The sequence below is a fragment of the Dermacentor albipictus genome, unplaced genomic scaffold (genome assembly GCF_038994185.2).
Source record: "Dermacentor albipictus isolate Rhodes 1998 colony unplaced genomic scaffold, USDA_Dalb.pri_finalv2 scaffold_11, whole genome shotgun sequence".
Lineage (NCBI taxonomy): Eukaryota > Metazoa > Arthropoda > Arachnida > Ixodida > Ixodidae > Dermacentor > Dermacentor albipictus.
Window position 1 is genome coordinate 16,179,265 of NW_027225565.1, and position 20,822 is coordinate 16,200,086.

At 45.3% G+C, this 20,822-nt stretch overlaps 1 protein-coding gene across 2 annotated transcripts in view; it reads right to left on the minus strand.

The window, feature by feature from the left end:
• Positions 1-689: 689 nt before the first annotated feature.
• The window catches only part of LOC135896800 (uncharacterized), a 183,139-nt gene continuing 163,006 nt past the window's right edge, over positions 690-20,822 (minus strand). For both annotated transcript variants that reach the window (XM_065425289.2, XM_065425290.1), the window contains 2 exons: positions 4,667-4,787; positions 690-811 (listed from right to left, as the gene is read on the minus strand). In XM_065425289.2, coding sequence (XP_065281361.1) covers positions 725-811; positions 4,667-4,787 — 208 coding nt within the window. In that variant the 3' untranslated portion in view covers positions 690-724. The remainder of the gene's footprint in view (positions 812-4,666; positions 4,788-20,822) is intronic.

The window sequence follows — 20,822 nt, forward strand, 5'->3', positions numbered from 1 at the left end:
CACCCTTCGTCGACGAAGTTGTCTCCGTCTTTACGGAGAAGCCCCGGCGTATGAAAATCGCGGTGTGAATGAAATATCTGAACCTGAGACAAAACGACAAAAAAGAAGGAGCTGTAATAGATGCGTGCCGTTATCACAGTCATGCTGTTAAAAGCACGTAGGTAGGAGACGGCTCGGCGTAGTAGAGTCATCACACCCTCTTCTCATTGAATAATCTTAGGCCTCGTAAACCTGCAAGCGTATGTGCATATACGCTAGCAGATTTAGAATGTATAAGCGATGCGGCAACAGGCGTTGCTGCATCGCTTAATAAAGGGCGTATAGCTGAGTTTGGACCTTCATCAATGGTTGTCATTGCGTCCTGTTGCTGCATCTTTCGCCAACCTGTTTCGATATTTCGCTTTTGTATGGTGCGTTAAAAACGAATCTGTTAACAGAATGATGGAACACAGCTGTATATGATTATTTATTCCATGCTTGATGCTCCTTCACAAGTTCCTTGCCTATATGCAGGGTCTTCTTTTTTTTTTAGAAAATGCAGATCTTTTCTAAAAAAGCTACGACCGTGAGACACCGGCCTGCCGTGTTCGCACACGAGCTCAATCTGCCGAGGCAGAAGTACCTTACCGCTGCTTAAGTTACTCTGAAAAATCTAATTATCAAAAATGCGTTAATTGTCTTTTTATGAGCTGAGGTTGCAGATCATGATTTTTTTATTTTAGTTTCAGAGATCCTCGTATAGCTTCTCGATGGCCTTGCACAGGTCTTTCACCGATTCGTCAGTGATCTCCCCGGCGCTCCTTTGAATCTCCTGTACAAAGAAAAAAAAATGCAAATAAGGCAGTCAAACTTTGGTCGTCGCTAAAAAGTGAAACATTGTATGTACGATAATGTACGTTTCGGACATGGTGTACACAATTCTGTACGTGACTTGATTTTGCCAGCTGTGCGCAGTGGTTGTGAAGAAATAACCAAGGATGTTTATAAATTCAATAGCCCCTGCATATTCAGGCTGTCTTCTTTTTTCCGCTTCCATGTACTGCATATTGCTACGGACGATCACATTATGAATGCACTAGCCTGTTTGATGAATTGTTGGTCGTACCGCATTTCATCAGTAACAATGCAAGAATCTTTTTTCCTTCCTAGCTTGTAAGTAATGATTAACTTGTGCACATGCTTTCAGTCAGTAATTCAACTCTTTCAGAGCAACAGGGTAATGCGGCATTACTTACTGCGCAACAAATGGGGACTTAAATACTTTGTAATTACGAGCATCATCCTACCACCTTGTCTCTCTTGCAGAGGAGTCTGCTGCATTTTCGTATTAAATAATGTAACTGGCAAACTTTTGAACAACCCATGTATATTAGTTATAAAAGAATATATAATGAGCATGAAGACAATATAATTAATCATTGGATAAATGAAACACTGATATAATGGGCACAGATATAGCGAAATAAATCAAACACTTCTCACCACTATCAGTGCCTGACGAGTATATGGTTATAATAAATAACAAATATTAAAATGAAGGCATTTCTACGTCATATATGTGACTTCGTTATGCTACTAATGTTCAACTGCATAACAATGTATTCTAAGCTAGTTAATAGCGAGATCGGCATGTAAAGGATATTGTATATAACAAAAGTATGTTCACGTCTGATGCAACCTTATAATAATTGAGTTGAGCTGTGTTAAAGGGACCCACACTGAATTTTTAACACAATGAAGAAGCTTGTTTAGGCACCGTACAAAGCTGTCACAAACATCCGAGTCAAATACTCATAGACTGACCAATTATTTGCACTGTTCAAACAACTACAATGTTCGAGTCATCACACAACATTCTGCACACATTTCTTTAATGAAGAACAGTTGTTGGTTTATAAATGACCAATAAAACTGTACCATCAGTAGATGCTTCAAGTCAGTGTGGCAAGTGCATAAGGCGCATGCTTTGCTGGACATGAGATCTATACTTTCAGTTTCTGAATAGGATGTAAAGTATAACATACATTTTTATACTTCTAGATGTACCACAGATATGCAAAAATTCAAGATTTCGATTATGAATCAACTACTTCTGTTTTAGATTAAATAGTACATTTGGGGAAAAAATGAAAAAATTTCTTTTAACACTAGTCTACAGCTTTATGTGGGGCATTACTAGTTACTAATAATGATGGATTCTGTCTGTCACGCAAAAGGGGCTCATTCATAGGGTCCAAACGTCCACCAGCTGCATTGAGTGGCTGTTGCAGGAAAGCCAGTGGCTGTGGGGCTTTTCACTTTCTGCTGATATTTTCATCAAGCTACCCAATCAAATACACTTCCAAACAGCGTTGCTTGTATTCAAGGAATTAAATCGGTTTTCATTTTGTCCCCTGGTTTTCTTCTTTAGGTTTCTTAAACAAAAAATACTCGCTAAGACAAACTTCAAGATAACACATAAGAACTAAAAGATTAGCAAATATAATGAAGTGAGTCCAATACTTGGTCGGAGATGATTTTTTGGTGAGTCTTCTACTGCTACTATAATGAAACGGTAAATGCATGGTTTGAGGCAACACCGGCTACAGCAAAGCAAATGATGTTCTAATTAATTATATTTAATTATGGGGTTTAACGTGTCAAAACCACTTTCTCATTGTGAGGCACGCCGTAGTGGAGGACTCCGGAAATTTCGACCACCTGGCGTTCTTTAACGTGCACCTAAATTTAAGTACACGGGTGTTTTCGCATTTCGCCCCCATCGAAATGCGGCCGCCGCGGCCGGGATTCAATCCCGCGACCTCGTGCTCAGCAGCCCTACACCATAGCCACTGAGCAACCACGGTGGGTGGAACGAATGATGTTCGCTCAGCAGCTTACAGGGACACTAAAGACAAACATTAGTTCAAGCTAAAGTGATAGATTAGTGCTCCAAAACGTGAATATTACGGAGAACAGAGCTTTAGTACTTGATAAATTGATATAAATGCAGGACACGATTCAAGACTCTACCGGAACATTCAAGTACTTGCCTGCTGACGTAGTGACTAATTAAAATTCCGTCGCTAGTCTTAGCCACTCATAATGAAAAGATCATTGCACTGCATCATAACATGGAAGGAAATGCTACTCACTTCTATTTGATTCTTGGAAAAAAAACAACTTTTTGATGTTACTCTTGACAACGACGCGGATGATCGAAAGGTTTTGTTTTTGCTTGACTTTGCGCCCCCTATGCTTGCACGTTTCAATAGTTGAGTTATCATGCGGTGCTGCACCGAGTTTTCTGGCTCACGAAACTTGCAAGTAGCAAGTAGCAAAGAACGAAGTCCATCGCAACGAGCGTCGAATATCATGATTTTGATTGGGTGCGCACGTTCCCTTCCTCTTTCGCACTGTCGTTTTTTTCTGGGCTCTGTTTCTGGCGGCACATTTGCATTTTATGGAAGAAAGCATAGCGCTGGCTGTTGGGTGCCGTTTTACTCGCCAAGGACAGCGAAGGGCGGTGATGGCATATACGTTAAATCACGACTCTCCGCTCGGGGTTGGGTCATTTTATTTGCACTAAAGGTGTGCAGACTGTTCAGGTGCGGTTTTCTTTTTAACTGAGTCTTTTCTTGGCACAAAACAAGCACTGCGAGGTTTCTGGAATGGTATAGTAACAGCCTATGTCGACTTAATACTTCCCATCAGTGTTTCCTTAATGTATGTTTTCTCATAGCAAAAATGTCAACTACTCGGCGAGAGCAACTTGAAATGACACGCCCTGGATGCGCATGCACGTTTTGGCCAACGGCTTGTTTTAGTTGACCTGAAACTGGCAAGCCAATGTGCCCATATCATGTGGGCGCACCAATCACATAAACAGTTACTTATTAAGAAAGTGCACAGCAAGTGTTTGTAATTCAGCAATCTTCATATTGCCATATATGGCCACGGTCCACTGCAGGTCGGCATACTCACCCACAATTACAATAACTCCTTATCACTCCACACTCATTTCTGACGAGTGGATGTGGCTATGAACGGGAGTGAGTGCTATAGTTAACGTGAATATGAATGAAAGTCCGTAACGGTGAGTTTGACTGGCTGTGTGTACAAACGTGGGTGACTGCCGGCGAGTCTGAGTGTGAGCCCGAGTGAGTACCGATGAGTGCGAATGCAGATGAGTGTATGTGAATGCATAGCCTATAGAAGCATTGATGAGCGAGTGGGAACGAATATCCACTCATTCTTCCAACCTATGGTGCGCACAGCCAACTCGCAATCACAATCAACGGGAGACCCTTTACTAGTCAGTTTGGCAAAAATGTCTGGCCAGACATGCATGTGTTCGAGGTTTACTACAAAATCAGTAGACTCGCTCGGTAATTTACGCAATACTATTGCGTGAAAGAAAACCTCAAGAGACGGTAGAAATGTGTTCAATTTCACAGGAGTTTCGTTCACTCAGAAACATTTGCAGGGGCGCAGCAGCACGTGTCGTGCACCCTCTTAACACTGTTTTAAGAAACGTTAAACACCAAGAAGGGACTTTAGCAGCTGCAAGTTTTTACAGAAGCATAAGATGACATGCTGCTTTGGTACATCATTCACATTTGCTTTGCGTGAACTGTGTTGTGCACTCTCTTCTTAAGTGACAAGCTGCCATCTTGACGCTACTCACGTCGGTTTCGTCCAGGTGGACACACAGGACAACCTCAGCAGGCTTGGTTGAAACGGGGCTGCCCTTAAGCGACAGCAATATTTCTCCCGGGCGCGCCTTTCGTGCGTTCGCCGGCTTCTTTCTGCATGCACAACATGATGATCACGGGTTACGTCTGTCTGTTGAATGAAAACACGGCTGCGCTACTTCAGCTCAGCAGGATGTAGTTTATAAATGGTACAGATACTGGTGCATTTGAATTTAACTGCAAGAAGCCGCAATGAGAACAAAAAAAGAAAGAGTGGGAAGCTGAAATTACTGCTATATAATGGTGTTTCTAAATGATATATCCACAATTTAAAAAAATTCCTGGGATAGATATCACTAAAATCGAACACACCTATAAGGATATCGGTTTTAACAATATATGGGTTATAACAATGAAAAGCTGCGGCACCGTCAACTTTTGTATGTTGTCTATGGAGCAATATAACCCGCTTACTACAATGTCCCCATGCTGCATTATCGGTTATAACGATGAAGTTTGGCTGCTAGGTGTTCCTGCAGAAAGGTAATGAAATGCGAAACACTTGAAAAGAAAAATGAAGTGAAATGCGAGCCGCTGCACGATTGCCCGCCACGCGATTCTCTCTATGATACATCCATGGCAGCCTCGTGTGCATCTCTGCCGTCACCCTTCCAACCCTCCAAACACGAATGGGCTGCGTCCATATCTATGCCCCTCGCCACCCTCCTAAACATGAATGGACTGCCCCAACTGCGCTGACAATGCTGCCGGCGTAAAGTGCTGGCGCTGTTCCCAGATTGCTCACTGGGTCTTTATGGCTGGGCCCTCATTCTGCACAATTAGTATGCCAACGGATTAAGTCACTCGTGCTTGTCTTTGTTCGTTGCATCGAAGTCGTTCCTGTCCACGTAGTTTATCAGCCTCGTTTGAGTAACCGCCAAAACGGAACATGGCTGATCCACCCGCCGATCATTGGCAATACACGACGTTACCTGTGAAAAGAAAGCGCAACGAAGTACTTCTAACTGATGAGTGATGATGCAAGCATTTTCGATCGTCTCGAAAGTGCTTGCATCGGTTAGCAACAGAGAGTGCCACTACGGCAACGCTGACGTGGTAGGGCAGGCTGCCTTGTCAGGATTGGGGACTCAATCCCATCGCTCGTGACCCGTTGTCAAGATTGGAGTCGGGCATGAATTAGAAGGTAGCTGGCCCATGCCGTCATCCAACTTATCCACGCTGAGGACGTTGATGAAGGGAAGGGCTGCTTCTCATCGAGAACGAGGAATATGGGTTTATTTAAAGTATTTATATCACTCTAACATGACTGTTTGAGAAAGTGCATCAGTCTAACATGACTGCTTGAGAGAGAGTCTCAGTCCAACATGACTGCTTAAGAGAAGTGTGTCGAGCATCCGCACAACAGCAGTTTTTAAACACTCGGTCCTCCCGCGATACAAGGTGATGCGAACGTTCGTTTAGTCATCGCAAACTAGCCGCCTCTCCGCAGGATGGTTTACACACACATGCACACACACACACACACACACACGTGTTTACGGTCCCAAACCGACACCACACGAATTTCATAGAACTCGGAGCCGTTCCGGGTAGCGCGTTGTCTTGCGTCTTGGTCGGTGCGTGGGAATGAGCGCAAAACGGCATTCCCGCGGCAACTCGCGCACCCGTAGCAGATCAGGTCCACGTTGGGGAGTTTGGTAACAATAGTTGGACCGCCGAACTCATTCCGTCACAACGGCGATGAGGCTAGAGCTTGGCGGCAATGCTCCCGAGATGTTGCTTCCACAGTCGCAACTGGTTGGCAAAACTTGCACTGCAGCTGGCCGTTCTTAACAGCACCTCCATGGCCCGGAAAATCTCGACTGTCTAGCGCTGACAACTGCTGGGCAGGAAGAGAACGGCTAGTGGCCAGGGGGTGATATTGATGCCGTGGCTCGCAGCGACCACTTGTATATTGATGTCACCGCCCCAAAACATTCAACAAGGACAGGCAACTGCAAAATGAACACCACAACACGGCTCTGCGCCGAGATGACGTACCTTGGCTCTCACTTTAGACCCGCTAGGCTTCAAAAAAAAACATAAGTGCAGAAACAAGAAACAAAAAGCTGCATTTCGCTATGCCAATTTCTGAAGCAATTTCGTGCTGACAAATTCAGCAATCAGGGAGGGAATCCTGCTAAATGAGAGGAGATCTCCTTGGCCTAAAAAAATAGCACTAGTAACCCTAAAATTTAGGCGGGACCCTCAAACGCAGAATTCAACTTAGCCTGCTCAAACCATCCGCATTGCTATGCAACTTTCCCTTCTTATATCTAACGGAGAAGTTGTACTCTTGGAGAGTGAGGCTCAATCGGAGGAAGCGGCCATTTTTGTGTGACATTTGATTGAGCCACGTCCGAGGACAGTGGTCGGTCTCGAAGATGAACTTCGCTCCGTACAAGTAACACGACAACTTCTGGGCGGCCCAAACTAAACAAGCGCATTCCTTCTCTGAAGCGCTGTACGCTTCCTCTCTTACATTTAGTTTACGACTGTCATAGAGGATAGGATGCTCCTCGTCATCCTCGCCGACCTGACTAAGTACCACGCCCATACTTCTGTCGCTTGCGTCGCATTGAACTATGAATTCTTTTGTGTAGTCTGGCGCGCGAAGCACAGGACGAGAAACCAATAGCGTTTTCAAACTTTGCAAAGCGTTCTCTTTGTCCTTATCTATCCCAGTGTACGTTACTCGGTGCTCCCTTTCGGAGGGCGTCTGTTAATGGACTTGCCAAATGCGAGTAATTCGGAATGTACCGTTGATAGTACCCCACAAGTCCCAAAAATGAACGAAGGTCTGTTTTCGTGTGCGGCTCAGCAAGTTCTCCAATCGTAGCTATATTCAGCTCGGCCGGCCATCTCATGCCCTGACCGACAACATGGCACAGATAAGTAACCTGCGAACAACCAAACCTACACTTTTCCGCTTTCATCGTTAAGCCGGCTTCCCTCAACCGTGAGAACACCTGTTTGAGGTGCGATACGTGTTGTTCCCAGCTGTCCGGAAAAATTGCTACATCATCCAGATATCGCAAGGCGAACTCCTGCAAGTCTTTTAGGACAATATTCATTAAGTTAGAGAAGCTAAACGGCGCGTTCTTCAGCCCGAAGTTGAGTGCGAGAGGGCGAAAAGTGCCTACAGGTGAGATGAATGCGGCATAGTGGCTGGCACTTTCTCAAAGGGGAACTTTCCAGTACCCCCGCACGAGATCTATAGTTGAAATGTATTTGGCAGTGCTAACTCTTTCGATTCGTTCCTCAATGTTGGGTGTCGGGTACAGTTGATATCTAGTGATGGCATTTAACTTCCTGTAGTCAACACACGGACGAGGGTCCTTGTTAGGGGTTTCTACCAGTATTAGCGGTGACGTGTAGTCACTCTCAGCGGGCTCAATAACTCCCAACTCTAGCATGCGCTGTATCTCTGCTTTCATAATCTCGCTCTGTCTTGGAGACACCCTGTAAGGCTTTGATCTTATTTGTTCGGTTGATGTCAGCTCTATTTCATTCGTTATTAGTTCGGTTCTACCTGGCCGATCGCTGAACCTGTCGATATATTCCCCTAACACCCCTTTTAGCTCATCTAGCTGCTCTGGCCTTAGAGCGTGCGAGCTTACCGAGTGTTCTTCTAATTCTTCTTGGCCGATTTCACAGTTGGAGGCCGCCCTATACTCCTTAAAATTGGTACTAGTGCCATCCTGCTCTTTGATGGTATAGTTAACGACTCCGCTCCGCTCTACATACGGCTTCATCAAATTGCAGTGATATATCCTCCCTTCCTTCCTGCGACCGGGCATTTTGAGAGCATAGTTAGTATCTGAAAGTATGTGCAACACTTTAACGGGCTCGTCCAAGTGAACTTCAAGCTTGTTCTTCCTTGAAGGTTTGAGGATCATTACCTCGTCTCCAGCGTAAAACGTACGAAGCCTCGCATTCTTGTCGTAATAGAATTTGGTGTTCTTTTGAGCTACTCCCATGTTTTTTCCGACTAGTTCTTGGGTTGCGCTTAGCCGTTCCAGCAAATTTAGCACGTATTCAACCACTGTTGGACTCTCCCCTCTTTCCTGCCACATCTCTCTTAATATTCTCAGTGGAGAACAGAGTGTCCTCCCATACACTATTTCTGCTGGCGAGAACCATGTCGCTTCATGTGTAACCGTTCACAAAGCAAACAAAGTTGCCGGAAGACAGTTCTCCCAGTCCTCCTTGTGCTCGTAACAGAGCGCACGCAAAACTCACTTAAGCACCGAATGCCACCTCTCTACACTGTTTGACTGAGGGTGATAGACAGAACTGTGTATTAACTTTACCCCGCACGTTTGCAAGAATGTGGAAGTCAGTGCACTCGTGAATACTGACTCTCGATCTGCCTGAACTTCGGCTGGAAACCCAACTTGTGCAAACACTGTTGAAAGCACGTCTACTACTTCGGTGGAGCTGAGCTCTTTCAGAGGGATTGCTTCTGGAAACTTGGTAGCCGGACACAGCATGGTAAACAACTACCTGTAGCCCGATTTTGTTTTTGGAATAGTCCCTACCGTGTCTATTACAAGTCGTCTAAAAGGCTCTGTTATTAAGGGCACTACCTTCAGTGGAGCTTTCCATGTCTCTCCTGGTTTACCAGAATGCTGGCAGGCGTCGCATGATCTTACAAAGTTTTCTATGTCTTTGAAACAGCCAGGCCAGTAGTATTCCATAAGCAATCTTTCCTTTAATTTGTTTATGCCTAGGTGGTCGGACCACCCATTTCCATGACAGAGACTCAAAAGGTCCTCCCTGTACTTAGTAGGTACGACTAACTCATCTAAAATGCTACCCTTTCGATCTCTGTAGTGCCGATACAACAATCCTCCTCTCTCATGTATCGTCACGTTGCGCCTAGCAATGCCTTCTTTAGCTGTGCCATGTAATTTAGCTAAGCTCCCATCATTCTTTTACTCGGCTGCCAGTGACTCTCTATCCACACGTAAGAGCTGATCAAAGTTCTTTGAGGCCGGTGATAATAACGACCCTGTCTCGCTTGTGAGTGCGTCAGCTTGCTCTTCCTGTAGGCTAGAACTTTGACATGTAGTGCTACGCTCTCAATGAGCTGGTCAGCTGGCAGGCTGTCCTCAACTCTTCTTTTGTCCCTCGGGCCTGGCACGGATTCGGGTATTGAAGTTATCCCCTTTTCTGCTTCCGCTGGAGGAGCTTGAGCATTTTCAGCCGAAAGCGCCACGATCTTACGAGCTTAGCCTCGGGTCAATACCTGTACTACGCCCTCTCCCAGTTTGAGCCCTTTGTCACGCAGTAACGATTCAGTAACTAATATTTATTTCAAGGGAATTTTGCACGTCTCAATAATTTCTCTCGTCGTATTCGAGTGCTGATTGCCGTGTTATAGTTTGTTAACGAAGCTTTCCCTCAAGTCTAAATATTTTAAGGCAGTTTTCCTAGTCTCTAAAGCCGCTCGAGTTCACTCTTCTCCTCGGGCGGCCATTTTTCTAAGAAATTTCGCCATCCAATCGACTGTCGCGGACAACATCGGTCCCTTTCTACGTAAGTATGAGGCTCGGAGCAGGAGCTGTGGCGCTTGAAAGTAACCTGTGGCCTGACGAACCAACCGACTGAGCTATCATTCCGGGCAACATTGAAGGGTCACGAGTTCAAATCACATATCATGTTCCTTTTTTTCTTTCTTTTTAATGTCTTTTCCTTCATTTTATCACTGTACGGAAACCCTCCTAAAAAATTATATATATCCTCAATTATGTATGGCCACACTTATGCAGGTCATAAATACCAGGTTCTCTAGCCGAGTGCCATCCATGCAGTATAACCGAGCTCAGATTGGTCCACTTTGACTGATCAAATAGGGCACCACTGTAGGTTAAATGAGGCGTACAACTCCTGCGGGACCCGCCGTGGTTGCTCACTGGTTATGGTGTTAGACTGCTGAGCACGAGGTCGTGGGATCGGATCCCGGCCACGGCGGCCGCATTTCGATGGGGGCGAAATGCGAAAGCACCCGTGTACTTAGAATTAGGTGCACGTTAAAGAACCCCCGGTGGTCGAAATTTTCGGAGTCCTCCACTATGGCATGCCTCATAATGAGAGAGTGGTTTTGTGACGTAAAACCCCATAATTTAGATTTTTAATTTAACTCCTGCGGGGACGGTAGAGTATTCGTCTCCCGTGCAAGAGGACCGTGATTTAAATCCCGGTGCCGCGCAATTCTCCGCCGGAAAATACGAAAAAAAAACCGTGTGTAGAGAAAATTGCACAAACAGGCCTGGAGTGCGGCCTGATCCTGGTGACCAGAACCGGTAACGCGCTCTCTCACCAGAGCAGGATTGGCCACCCTGGTGCAGTACTTGGCCACAACCTCCTATTAGCCCCGAGAACGAACACGAGCGGCGCTGCGAGCGCCGCTCGCGTGACGTCAGGGCACGGACTCGCGCCTGTCGTCTGCTACAGTTCGAGCGTTGTCCGGGCGCTTTCTGCGGTGTTTTCGTTTGTTCGCCCTCGTTCTCTCTGCTTGTATACTTATGGTGGTTGTCTCAAATATATTTTTACAACGTCTTCCTTTGCGAACATTTATTCAAAGAGCTAATTTCTTAGACTACAATGCAGCTCTCGAAGGCAACGCTACAGTGCCAGCCGAAGCGACGCAGACCAGCCCATTGCGGGTTTTTCATACGCGGATAGACAATCGCAAAAGCATAGCCTATAGGAATCCAGTTATGATACCATACCTGCCGCGGTGCAACAAGTATGTCACAAAGCTGGCTATATATAACTTCTACAGCAGTTACGTTGATTTTATTCCGCTAAAACAGGTTTGCTCACGACGAGTAGTTCATGGTATAATATCGAATTTTCGCATTTCCTCCCAGAAACGCTCGGCAGTAGCACGGCGACTTATCTAATACTGGAGCTTAGATTCTACACGCCTCACTTGCTTCTTTAACTGCTTGTCAACATTAGGCGGTTCTTCGCGTGTTTATTTTCTTTAAGCGGCGGAAATTTGAAGTAAAGTCAATGAAGGCTTACAGCTATTTACGGAGTACAAATAGGAATGTACCAATATATATTCCCTTTTCCGTGCTACACGTTCAACTCACCTTTTTAGAGCGCGTTTGTTAATGATTAATAATGTATGTTATGTTCCTCTTTTTTTGTCTATGTTACCAAGTGTATATCATTTATTTATTTCAATGCCGCAATGTGTTTTGCATTGTTATTGTGGAAATATTTCACAGTTCTTTCGTATATTGTATAACTGCAATTTTTTATGGCCACTATATAAATGTAATTTATATGGTGCTTGATGTGTTACCCCATGCAGCCATATTGTACCTAAGGGGGTGAGGTTACCTCAAGCCGCGTCTGTGCGGCTTTCTTCCCTCATCCACCTCCATTTACCACTCCTCTGTACATGTGTGTGTGTAAATGGAAATTAATAAATCAAATCAAATCAAACTCACTTGAGAAATTTACTGGTGCTTGTTCCTTGAGGAATATACATGACGAATCTGTTTGGCGAACTGACACAGGCTGCTCGGCCCAATTTTTTTAGTGAAGTATGCTTGCTGGACCGCATAGCCACAGTCAGAAAGAAGTCGAAGCGTCAATGACTAGTAGTATGGGACATATTGAAGATATCGAAATTCCCCCGGTGGAGGGTGAGAAATCTAGTGAAAGTATATGCAAGGCTTGTGGCGCTTTCTTTATGAATGTTTGTGATTGGATTGGAGCAAACTTAATTTAGCCTGCAAGGTACTCTTTTATGTACCGACGATGCGAATAGTTATCCATTTGTATAATTAAATAACGCTGGATCGAGACATGGTGAGACAGAAGGTGCTTGAATTTTTCTTTTGTAGGCAATCTAAGCTGCGGTGTAGTAGCTCGAGAATACTTTAGCCATTCCAGTTGGCGCTGTAAAAAAATGCTTTATGGTTTTCATTCGAAGTTGTAGTGAACTGATGGGTTTCGCGAACACAGCGTGCCTCGCCATACGGACAGTCGATTGCTACCGTTACGTGATAAATGGTGTGCCATATTGTCGATAAAGGCTACTGAGGGCCACTATGAAACTTCATCACTTTCAATTGAGTGGGTCTCAATCTTAACAATGAAACTTTTCTCTCAGGTGATTGCTACTATGGTGCTTGTGAATTAACTTACATGACGCACCGTCGTGTTAGCAGCCATGAGCAATTCGTTTTTTTGGAGGCCTGTTTCAGAGGGGGATGAAAGTAGCAGAAAACTTTTTCATAAGAAATGCGCGCCTAACTATTTTTTTACGCATTAATGAATGGCCATATTTGAATAGAACAACACACCAGAGTAATAGGAATCATGATGACAGCTTCGCTGGGCAGTGTCTTTCTAACATCGGGTAACATGTTGACGCCAATTACCAAATTTTTCTTCTACGTAAAATGCAATGCCTCTCATAGCTAAATACTAAAGGAATGTTAAGTGTTTAGTGAAGCATCATACACAACTTTTCGCGTTGAATTTGCAGATATTCTTTTTTTAGTCAAAATTTACCGATAGACACGGCGCATATATGCATTGCAAAACCTAGTAGACCCCTTTAACGCTACTTAGCTTGCGATATCCAAGCCGCAATGTTTCTCGACTCACACACTTTTGAAGAAGAAACTGTGGTTAAGGTATGGCAGCTGAAAGCAGCCGACGTATTCTTCAATACGTACGGCTCGAGCCACCCATATCCCAAGCATACACGAAGGGAACGAGCTCGCGCGGCAGCCGAGCGAGCCGGAGCGAGCGGCGTCCTGGCCGTGACGTCACTCGCGAGAGGGCGCCACTCCTAATTCTCGCCGCCAATATGAATACAACAATCAAACCCCGGCCCTCAGTCCCCAGCAGCCGCGAAGCAACTGACCACGGCGGCGGTCAGATCTGTGACGCTGCAGAGGGTGCTAAGAATATGCGGCTCCGGACAGGCCGCCATTGGAATCTGAACCTGGCAACGTTTAACGTTAGAACGTTATCTAGTGAGGTGAGTCTAGCAGTGTTATTGGAGAAATTAGAGGGTAGTAAATGGGATATAATAGGGCTCAGTGAGGTTAGGAGGACAAAAGAAGCATATACAGTGCTAAAAAGCGGGCATGTACTGTGCTACCGGGGCTTAGCGGAGAGACGAGAACTAGGAGTCGGATTCCTGATTAATAAGGAAATAGCTGGTAACATACAGGAATTCTATAGCATTAACGAGAGGGTGGCAGGTCTTCTTGTGAAACTTAATAAGAGGTACAAATTGAAGGTGGTACAAGTCTATGCCCCTACATGCAGTCATGATGACCAGGAAGCCGAAAGCTTTTATGAAGACGTGGAATCGGCGATGGGTAAAGTCAAAACACAATACACTATACTGATGGGCGACTTCAATGCAGGGTAGGCAAGAAGCAGGCTGGAGACAAGTCAGTGGGGGAATATAGCATAGGCTCTAGGAATAACAGAGGAGAGTTATTAGTAGAGTTTACAGAACAGAATATTATGTGGATAATGAATACATTTTTCCGCAAGCGGGTTAGTCGAAAGTGGACGTGGAGGAGCCCGAATGGTGAGATTAGAAATGAAATCGACTTCATACTCTGCGCGAACCCTGGCATCATACAAGATGTAGACGTGCTCGGCAAGGTACGCTGCAGTGACCATAGGATGATAAGAACTCGAATTAGCCTAGACTTGAGGAGGGAATGGAAGAAACTGGTACACAAGAAGCCAATCAATGAGTTAGCGGTAAGAGAGAAACTAGAGGAATTCCGGATCAAGCTACAGAACAGGTATTCGGCTTTAACTCAGGAAGAGGACCTTAGTGTTGACGCAATGAACGACAAACTCATGGTCATCATTAAGGAGTGCGCACTAGAAGTCGGTGGTAACGCCGTTAGACAGGAAACCAGTACGCTATCGCAGCAGACGAAAGATCTGATCAAGAAACGCCAATGTATGAAAGACTCTAACCCTACAGCTAGAATAGAACTGGCAGAACTTTCGAAGTTAATCAACAAGCGTAAGACAGCGGACATCAGGAACTATAATATGGATATAACTGAACAGGCTCTTAGGAACGGAGGAAGCCTAAAAACAGTGAAGACGAAACTAGGAATAGGCAAGAATCAGATGTGTGCGTTAAGAGAGAAAGCCGGCAATATCGTTACTAATATGGATGAGATAGTTCAAGTGGCTGAGGAGTTCTATAGAGATTTATAGAGTACCAGTGGCACCCACGACGATAATGGAAGAGAAAATAGCCTAGAGGAATTCGAAATCCCACATGTAACGCCAGAAGAAGTAAAGAAAGCCTTAGGAGTTATGCAAAGGGGGAAGGCAGCTGGGGAGGATCAGGTAACAGCAGATTTGTTGAAGGATGATGGTCAGATTGTTCTAGAGAAACTGGCCACCCTGTATACACAATGCCTCATAACCTCGAGCGTACCGGAATCTTGGAAGAACGCTAACATAATCCTAATCCATAAGAAAGGGGACGCCAAAGACTCGAAAAATTATAGACCGATCAGCTTACTGTCCGTTGCCTACAAAGTATTTACTAAGGTAATCGCAAATAGAATCAGGAGCACCTTAGACTTCTGTCAACCAAAGGACCATGCAGGATTCCGTAAAGGCTACTCAACAATAGACCATATTCACACTATCAATCAAGTGATAGAGAAATGTGCAGAATATAACCAACCCTTATATATAGCTTTCATTGATTACGAGAAAGCGTTTGATTCAGTCGAAACCTCAGCAGTCATGGAGGCATTACGGAATCAGGGTGTAGATGAGCCATATGTAAAAAATACTGGAAGATATCTATAGCGGCTCCACAGCCACCGTAGTCCTCCACAAAGAAAGCAACAAAATCCCTATAAAGAAAGGCGTCAGACAGGGAGATGCGATCTCTCCAATGCTATTCACAGCATGTTTACAGGAGGTATTCAGAGGCCTGGAGTGGGAAGAATTGGGGATAAAAGTTGACGGAGAATACCTTAGCAACTTGCGATTCGCTGATGATATTGCCTTGCTTAGTAACTCAGGAGACCAATTGCAATGCATGCTCACTGACCTGGAGAGGCAAAGCAGAAGGGTGGGTCTGAAAATTAATCTGCATAAAACTAAAGTAATGTTTAACAGTCTCAGAAGAGAACAGCAGCTTACGATAGGTAGCGAAGCACTGGAAGTGGTAAGGGAATACATCTACTTAGGGCAGGTAGTGACTGCGGATCCGGATCATGAGACAGAAATAATCCGAAGAATAAGAATGGGCTGGGGTGCGTTTGGCAGGCATTCTCAAATCATGAACAGCAGGTTGCCACTATCCCTCAAAAGGAAAGTGTGTAACAGCTGTGTGTTACCAGTACTCACATATGGGGCAGAAACCTGGAGGCTTACGAAAAGGGTTCTGCTGAAATTGAGGACGACGCAACGAGCTATGGAAAGAAGAATGATGGGTGTAACGTTAAGGGATAAGAGAAGAGCAGTTTGGGTGAGGCAACAAACGCGGGTAAACGACATCTTAGTTGAAATCAAGAAAAAGAAATGGGCATGGGCCGGACATGTAATGAGGAGGGAAGATAACAGATGGTCACCAAGGGTTACGGACTGGATTCAAAGGGAAGGGAAGCGTAGCAGGGGGCGGCAGAAAGTTAGGTGGGCGGATAACATTAAGAAGTTTGCAGGGACGGCATGGCCACAATTAGTACATGACCGGGGTTGATGGAGTAGTATGGGAGAGACCTTTGCCCTGCAGTGGGCGTAACTAGGCTGATGATGATTTTTGATGACCTGATTTGAACGATTCGAAAAGATGTAAGCGTATTGCACTGACAAAAATTTGGAAACTGCAGCCTCAGTCTCTAGATCCCCGAATGGTCCACTGATTTTGACTTTGGCCATGGGCAGACACAGGCTGTGTTCTTCTACAACCTGTTTTATCCATGCTACTTCTCCAGTGAAGTCATCTACCGTCACGTAAGATGGATGGACAATGTCCATCGTGGCGGCACTGTCTCTTAGCACTCGGCATGGTTTTCCATTAACTTGCAGGTCGTGATGATATGGACTTAAATGTTCCATATTCTCGTCTTTTTCCTCCACGAAAGAGAAAACTACGCCTAGCTTCCCGCAGTTTACAGCTATGTGTCCCAGTTTGTGGCATTTGTAACAGCGAATTGGTCTAAAAGATTCGAATTTTCTTTTCTGTTCTTTTTGTGCGGTTTCTCCGTTAAGTTTCTCCTCGCTCTTTTCTGGGGCTTTTCCGCCATGTCTACAGGCTCCGATCGTCTAGTCTGCGCACCCCTTCTGAACGGAAATGGTTTCCGCGGTCCATTTTGACCGTCCCAGTTTTCTTCCTCGGCGTTCGCCTTTCTACAGGTTGCGTACTCTTCGGCTAATTCAGCCGCCCTTTCCACAGTGTTTACATCACCTCTGTCTTGCACCCACAGTTTCACAGCTTGGAGGATGGTTTTGTAAAACTGCTCTAGACACATGCATTCAATGATCATGTCTCTGATGTCGTACGCTTCCGCGCTTTTAAGCCACTCGACAAGGTTGGCCTTTAAGCTATATGCAAACTCCGGATATCCCTCGCTATCTTTCTTGCCTGTGCTCCTAAACCTTTGCCGAAAAGCGCCGGCTGAAAGGTGGTATTTGTTCAGGAGACTAGCCTTAAGTTTTCCATAATCATATGCATCCTGTGCACTCAATCTGGCGATTACTTCCGCCGCCTCACACGGCAACATAGACAGCAACCGCTGTGACCATGCACTCGGGCCGAAGTTCATCTTTTCGCAAGTCCTTTCAAAATTGCTTAGGAACAAGCCTATGTCGGTCCCGACCTCCAATGGCTTTAATAGCCTGTGCATGCGGTATGATTCTGCTTCACTTGATCGTCCCAGAGCGCCTTCACTTCCTTGAAACAACTCCAAACATTTGCTTTCAAGTTCCGGTTGCATTTTTCTTAATTCGCGATCTTTATCGCGTTCCTCTCTCTCTCTGTCTCGTTCTTCTCTCTCCCGTTCTTCTCTTTCGCGTTCTTGTCTTTCTCTTTCCCGTTTCTCCCACTTTTTGAGAAGTTCCAATCCCATTTCGATTTCTTCCTCACTGGCCTGATTGGAAATTAGCTCCAATAATTCCAACTTTAGCATTTCCTCGTACATCTTGGCCCAGTTCCTCCCCAATAACCAACAACTCGTCTCTCAGCAGTGTCCTTAACTCCATGATTGCTGCTTTACTGCCTTGATCCTTCTCTCTAAATTTAGCTAGGAAAACACAACCTAGCTAACACTCAACAATCTAGCTTCCCTACTGTTCTAAACAGAACAACCACAAAATGAAGCCTAGAGGGTCAAAGCAAGAACCAAGCACTCACCCCAGTCACAGCACCACGTCGCAAAGTCCATCTCACCGCTGTCAGCCAGTTGTCAGGAGTGGGGGCTCAATCCCATCGCTCGAGATCCATTGTCAAGATTAGAGTCGGGCATGAATTAGAAGGTAGCTGGCCCATGCCGTCGTCCAACTTATCCACGCTGAGGACGTTGATGAAGGGAAGGACTGCTTCTCATCGAGAACGAGGAATATGGGTTTATTTACAGTATTTATATCAGTCTAACATGACTGCTTGAGAGAGAGTCTCAGTCGAACATGACTTCTTAAGAGAAGTGTGTCGAGCATCCGCACAACAGTAGTTTTTAAACACTCGGTCCTCCCGCGATACAAGGTGATGCGAACGTTCGTTTAGTCATCGCAAACTAGCCGCCTCTCCGTAGGACGATTTACACACACATATGCACACACACACGTGCGTACGGTCCGAAACCGACACCACACGAATTTCATAGAACTCGGAGCCGCTCCGGGTAGCGCTTTGTCTTGTGTCTTGGTCGGTGCGTGGGAATGAGCGCAAAACGGCGTTCCCACGGCAACTTGCGCACCCGTAGCAGATCAGGTCCGTATTGGTGAGTTTGGTAACAATAGTTGGCCCGCCGAACTCATACCGTCACAACGGCGATGAGGCTAGAGGCTGGCGGTGATGCTCCCGAGATGTTGCTTCCACAGTCGCAACTGGTTGGCAAAACTTGCACTGCAGCTGGCCGCTCTTTACAGCCTCAACATTGTCCCCGCGGGAAGTCCTGCATATGATACAGTCCCTCACGGGCCTGTTTTGGCGAGGGGTAGCTTCCGCTTCACTACGTGGAGCATTTGGATGCCTTGGAAAAGGATGTCCGCAAGCTTCGCGTAAAGCAAGCAAGGCTGACGGACATGCGGTTTTCTCGTGCAAGCTAGGGGGAAGTACGTAGCGAGATGTTTATAAAAATTAAGGATGCGATCTTGTACGCGTTCCAATATAGAACGGAGGCGGTTCGTTCTTTACGTCACGAAATAGGCGGTATGTTCCGTTCCGTTCGTCCGATAGGAGACGACACGGAATGATTCATTCACAGCAGATATCGCGTCACAATTGACGTCATGACGTTCGGCGCGGTTCAAATTGACGAATCGTATTTGGCTCGGTGGAACGAACCGCCTCCGTGCTATTTTGGAACGCGTACAAGATCGCAACCTAAGCGTTTCTTCTGGATTTCTCAAGCGGATATGCGGCCGCGGCAATCTTCCAGGATTTTTTAAAAGGCGCTTTTTGGGGTCATCAGAGTGATGCCTCGGCGGAGCTTGTATGTCACTTCCCGCCCTTGGCCCCTGTTTGCAGTTGTTATAGCAGTGCCATTCTTGAACGCCGACAGCTACGGCTTGTTAAGAACACGCGATCGCAGTGCGCACGAAGCACAGTTAAACCGTTAAACGAGTCCACACTCAGAAAGCCGGATGGTTGAAGGTGGTTGGGAGAACTGGCCTCCCCGCCATTATAACTTTATCGAGACAGCTATGCCATCCCCCATTTTGATTTCTTCGTTTTTTCGTGCAACCCGGTTATAACAATCATCGCTCATACCAGTGGAATTTTCGCGGCATTTGAATATTGTCATCAGTGGGTTCGACAGTATTCCAATCCTTGTGTCGGGCTGTTTGAAAAAGACTGGACTGGAAAACTTTATTTGTGGTCCTTCAGGACGCACTTAGCATGTAGCGGGCACACGTTATTTACACAAGAAATGAAAATGCGTACTAATAGATCATTTTTCCCATGTTAAGAGCACATGCTCTGGTGCTTTCTCTTGGGGTTTCTCGATGCACTTTGGTTCAAGGCACCATTATGGGGAATTCCAAAAAGAATGCATTTGTGTATTTCTTTTATTTAATTGTAGGGGAAGTGAGGGGGCCTCCACTCCTGTTGTAGAGTATTTTTATCCTTACCTCTATCATGGTAAAAACAGACTTCCTTTACAGCAGTTTCCCTTCACCGCGACAGGAACTGCTACAACTACTACTGGCGTGCCTTGCAGCTGCAAAAGCTTACAAAACTCGCGATTTTGGTTGACAGATTGAATAATACAAATGCACTTTTACATGTTTAACCAATTGCTTTGTGACATATTGTAGTTTACGGATGGAAAACAAGGATCATATACTGAGAACAAGTCTTGAAACTAATGTTATTATCAGTTTTGAGATAAGCGAAATAACAGCTGCAGTAAAATGCACAGTTGTCCCGCTAACTTTCTTTAACAAAACATTTTTTTACACTGCAGGCCAAGATTAACTGGGACACCAATGCATATTGCCACAAACTTTCGGAATGCAATCCGAAAGTTATAACAATCTCAAAATCAGGAGTCATGCTCAATATTCATTTTAAAGAGAATCTTGCAATGCTGTTGTAACTTATCATAGTTACCAACTGCTAATAGACATTATCTCACGACCCTCCTGTCACGAGAATGTTCCGAAATCATCCAAAGCAAAGCTATATGTAGGTTTCGCGTCAATGTGCGGCTTTCTCTCTCTTTTTCCCTTCGCTAGCACGGCGGAAGCTACACAAGGGGGATGTCAAGGCGGGAGGGCCTGTTCTAAAAGATTGTCTTTCTTTCTTTTTTTCTTTACAAGGTTACTTTCGGTTCAGGCATGTGGGGTGCGCTCTCGATACGAGATAGCCGTTAGGGTGAAATCAAT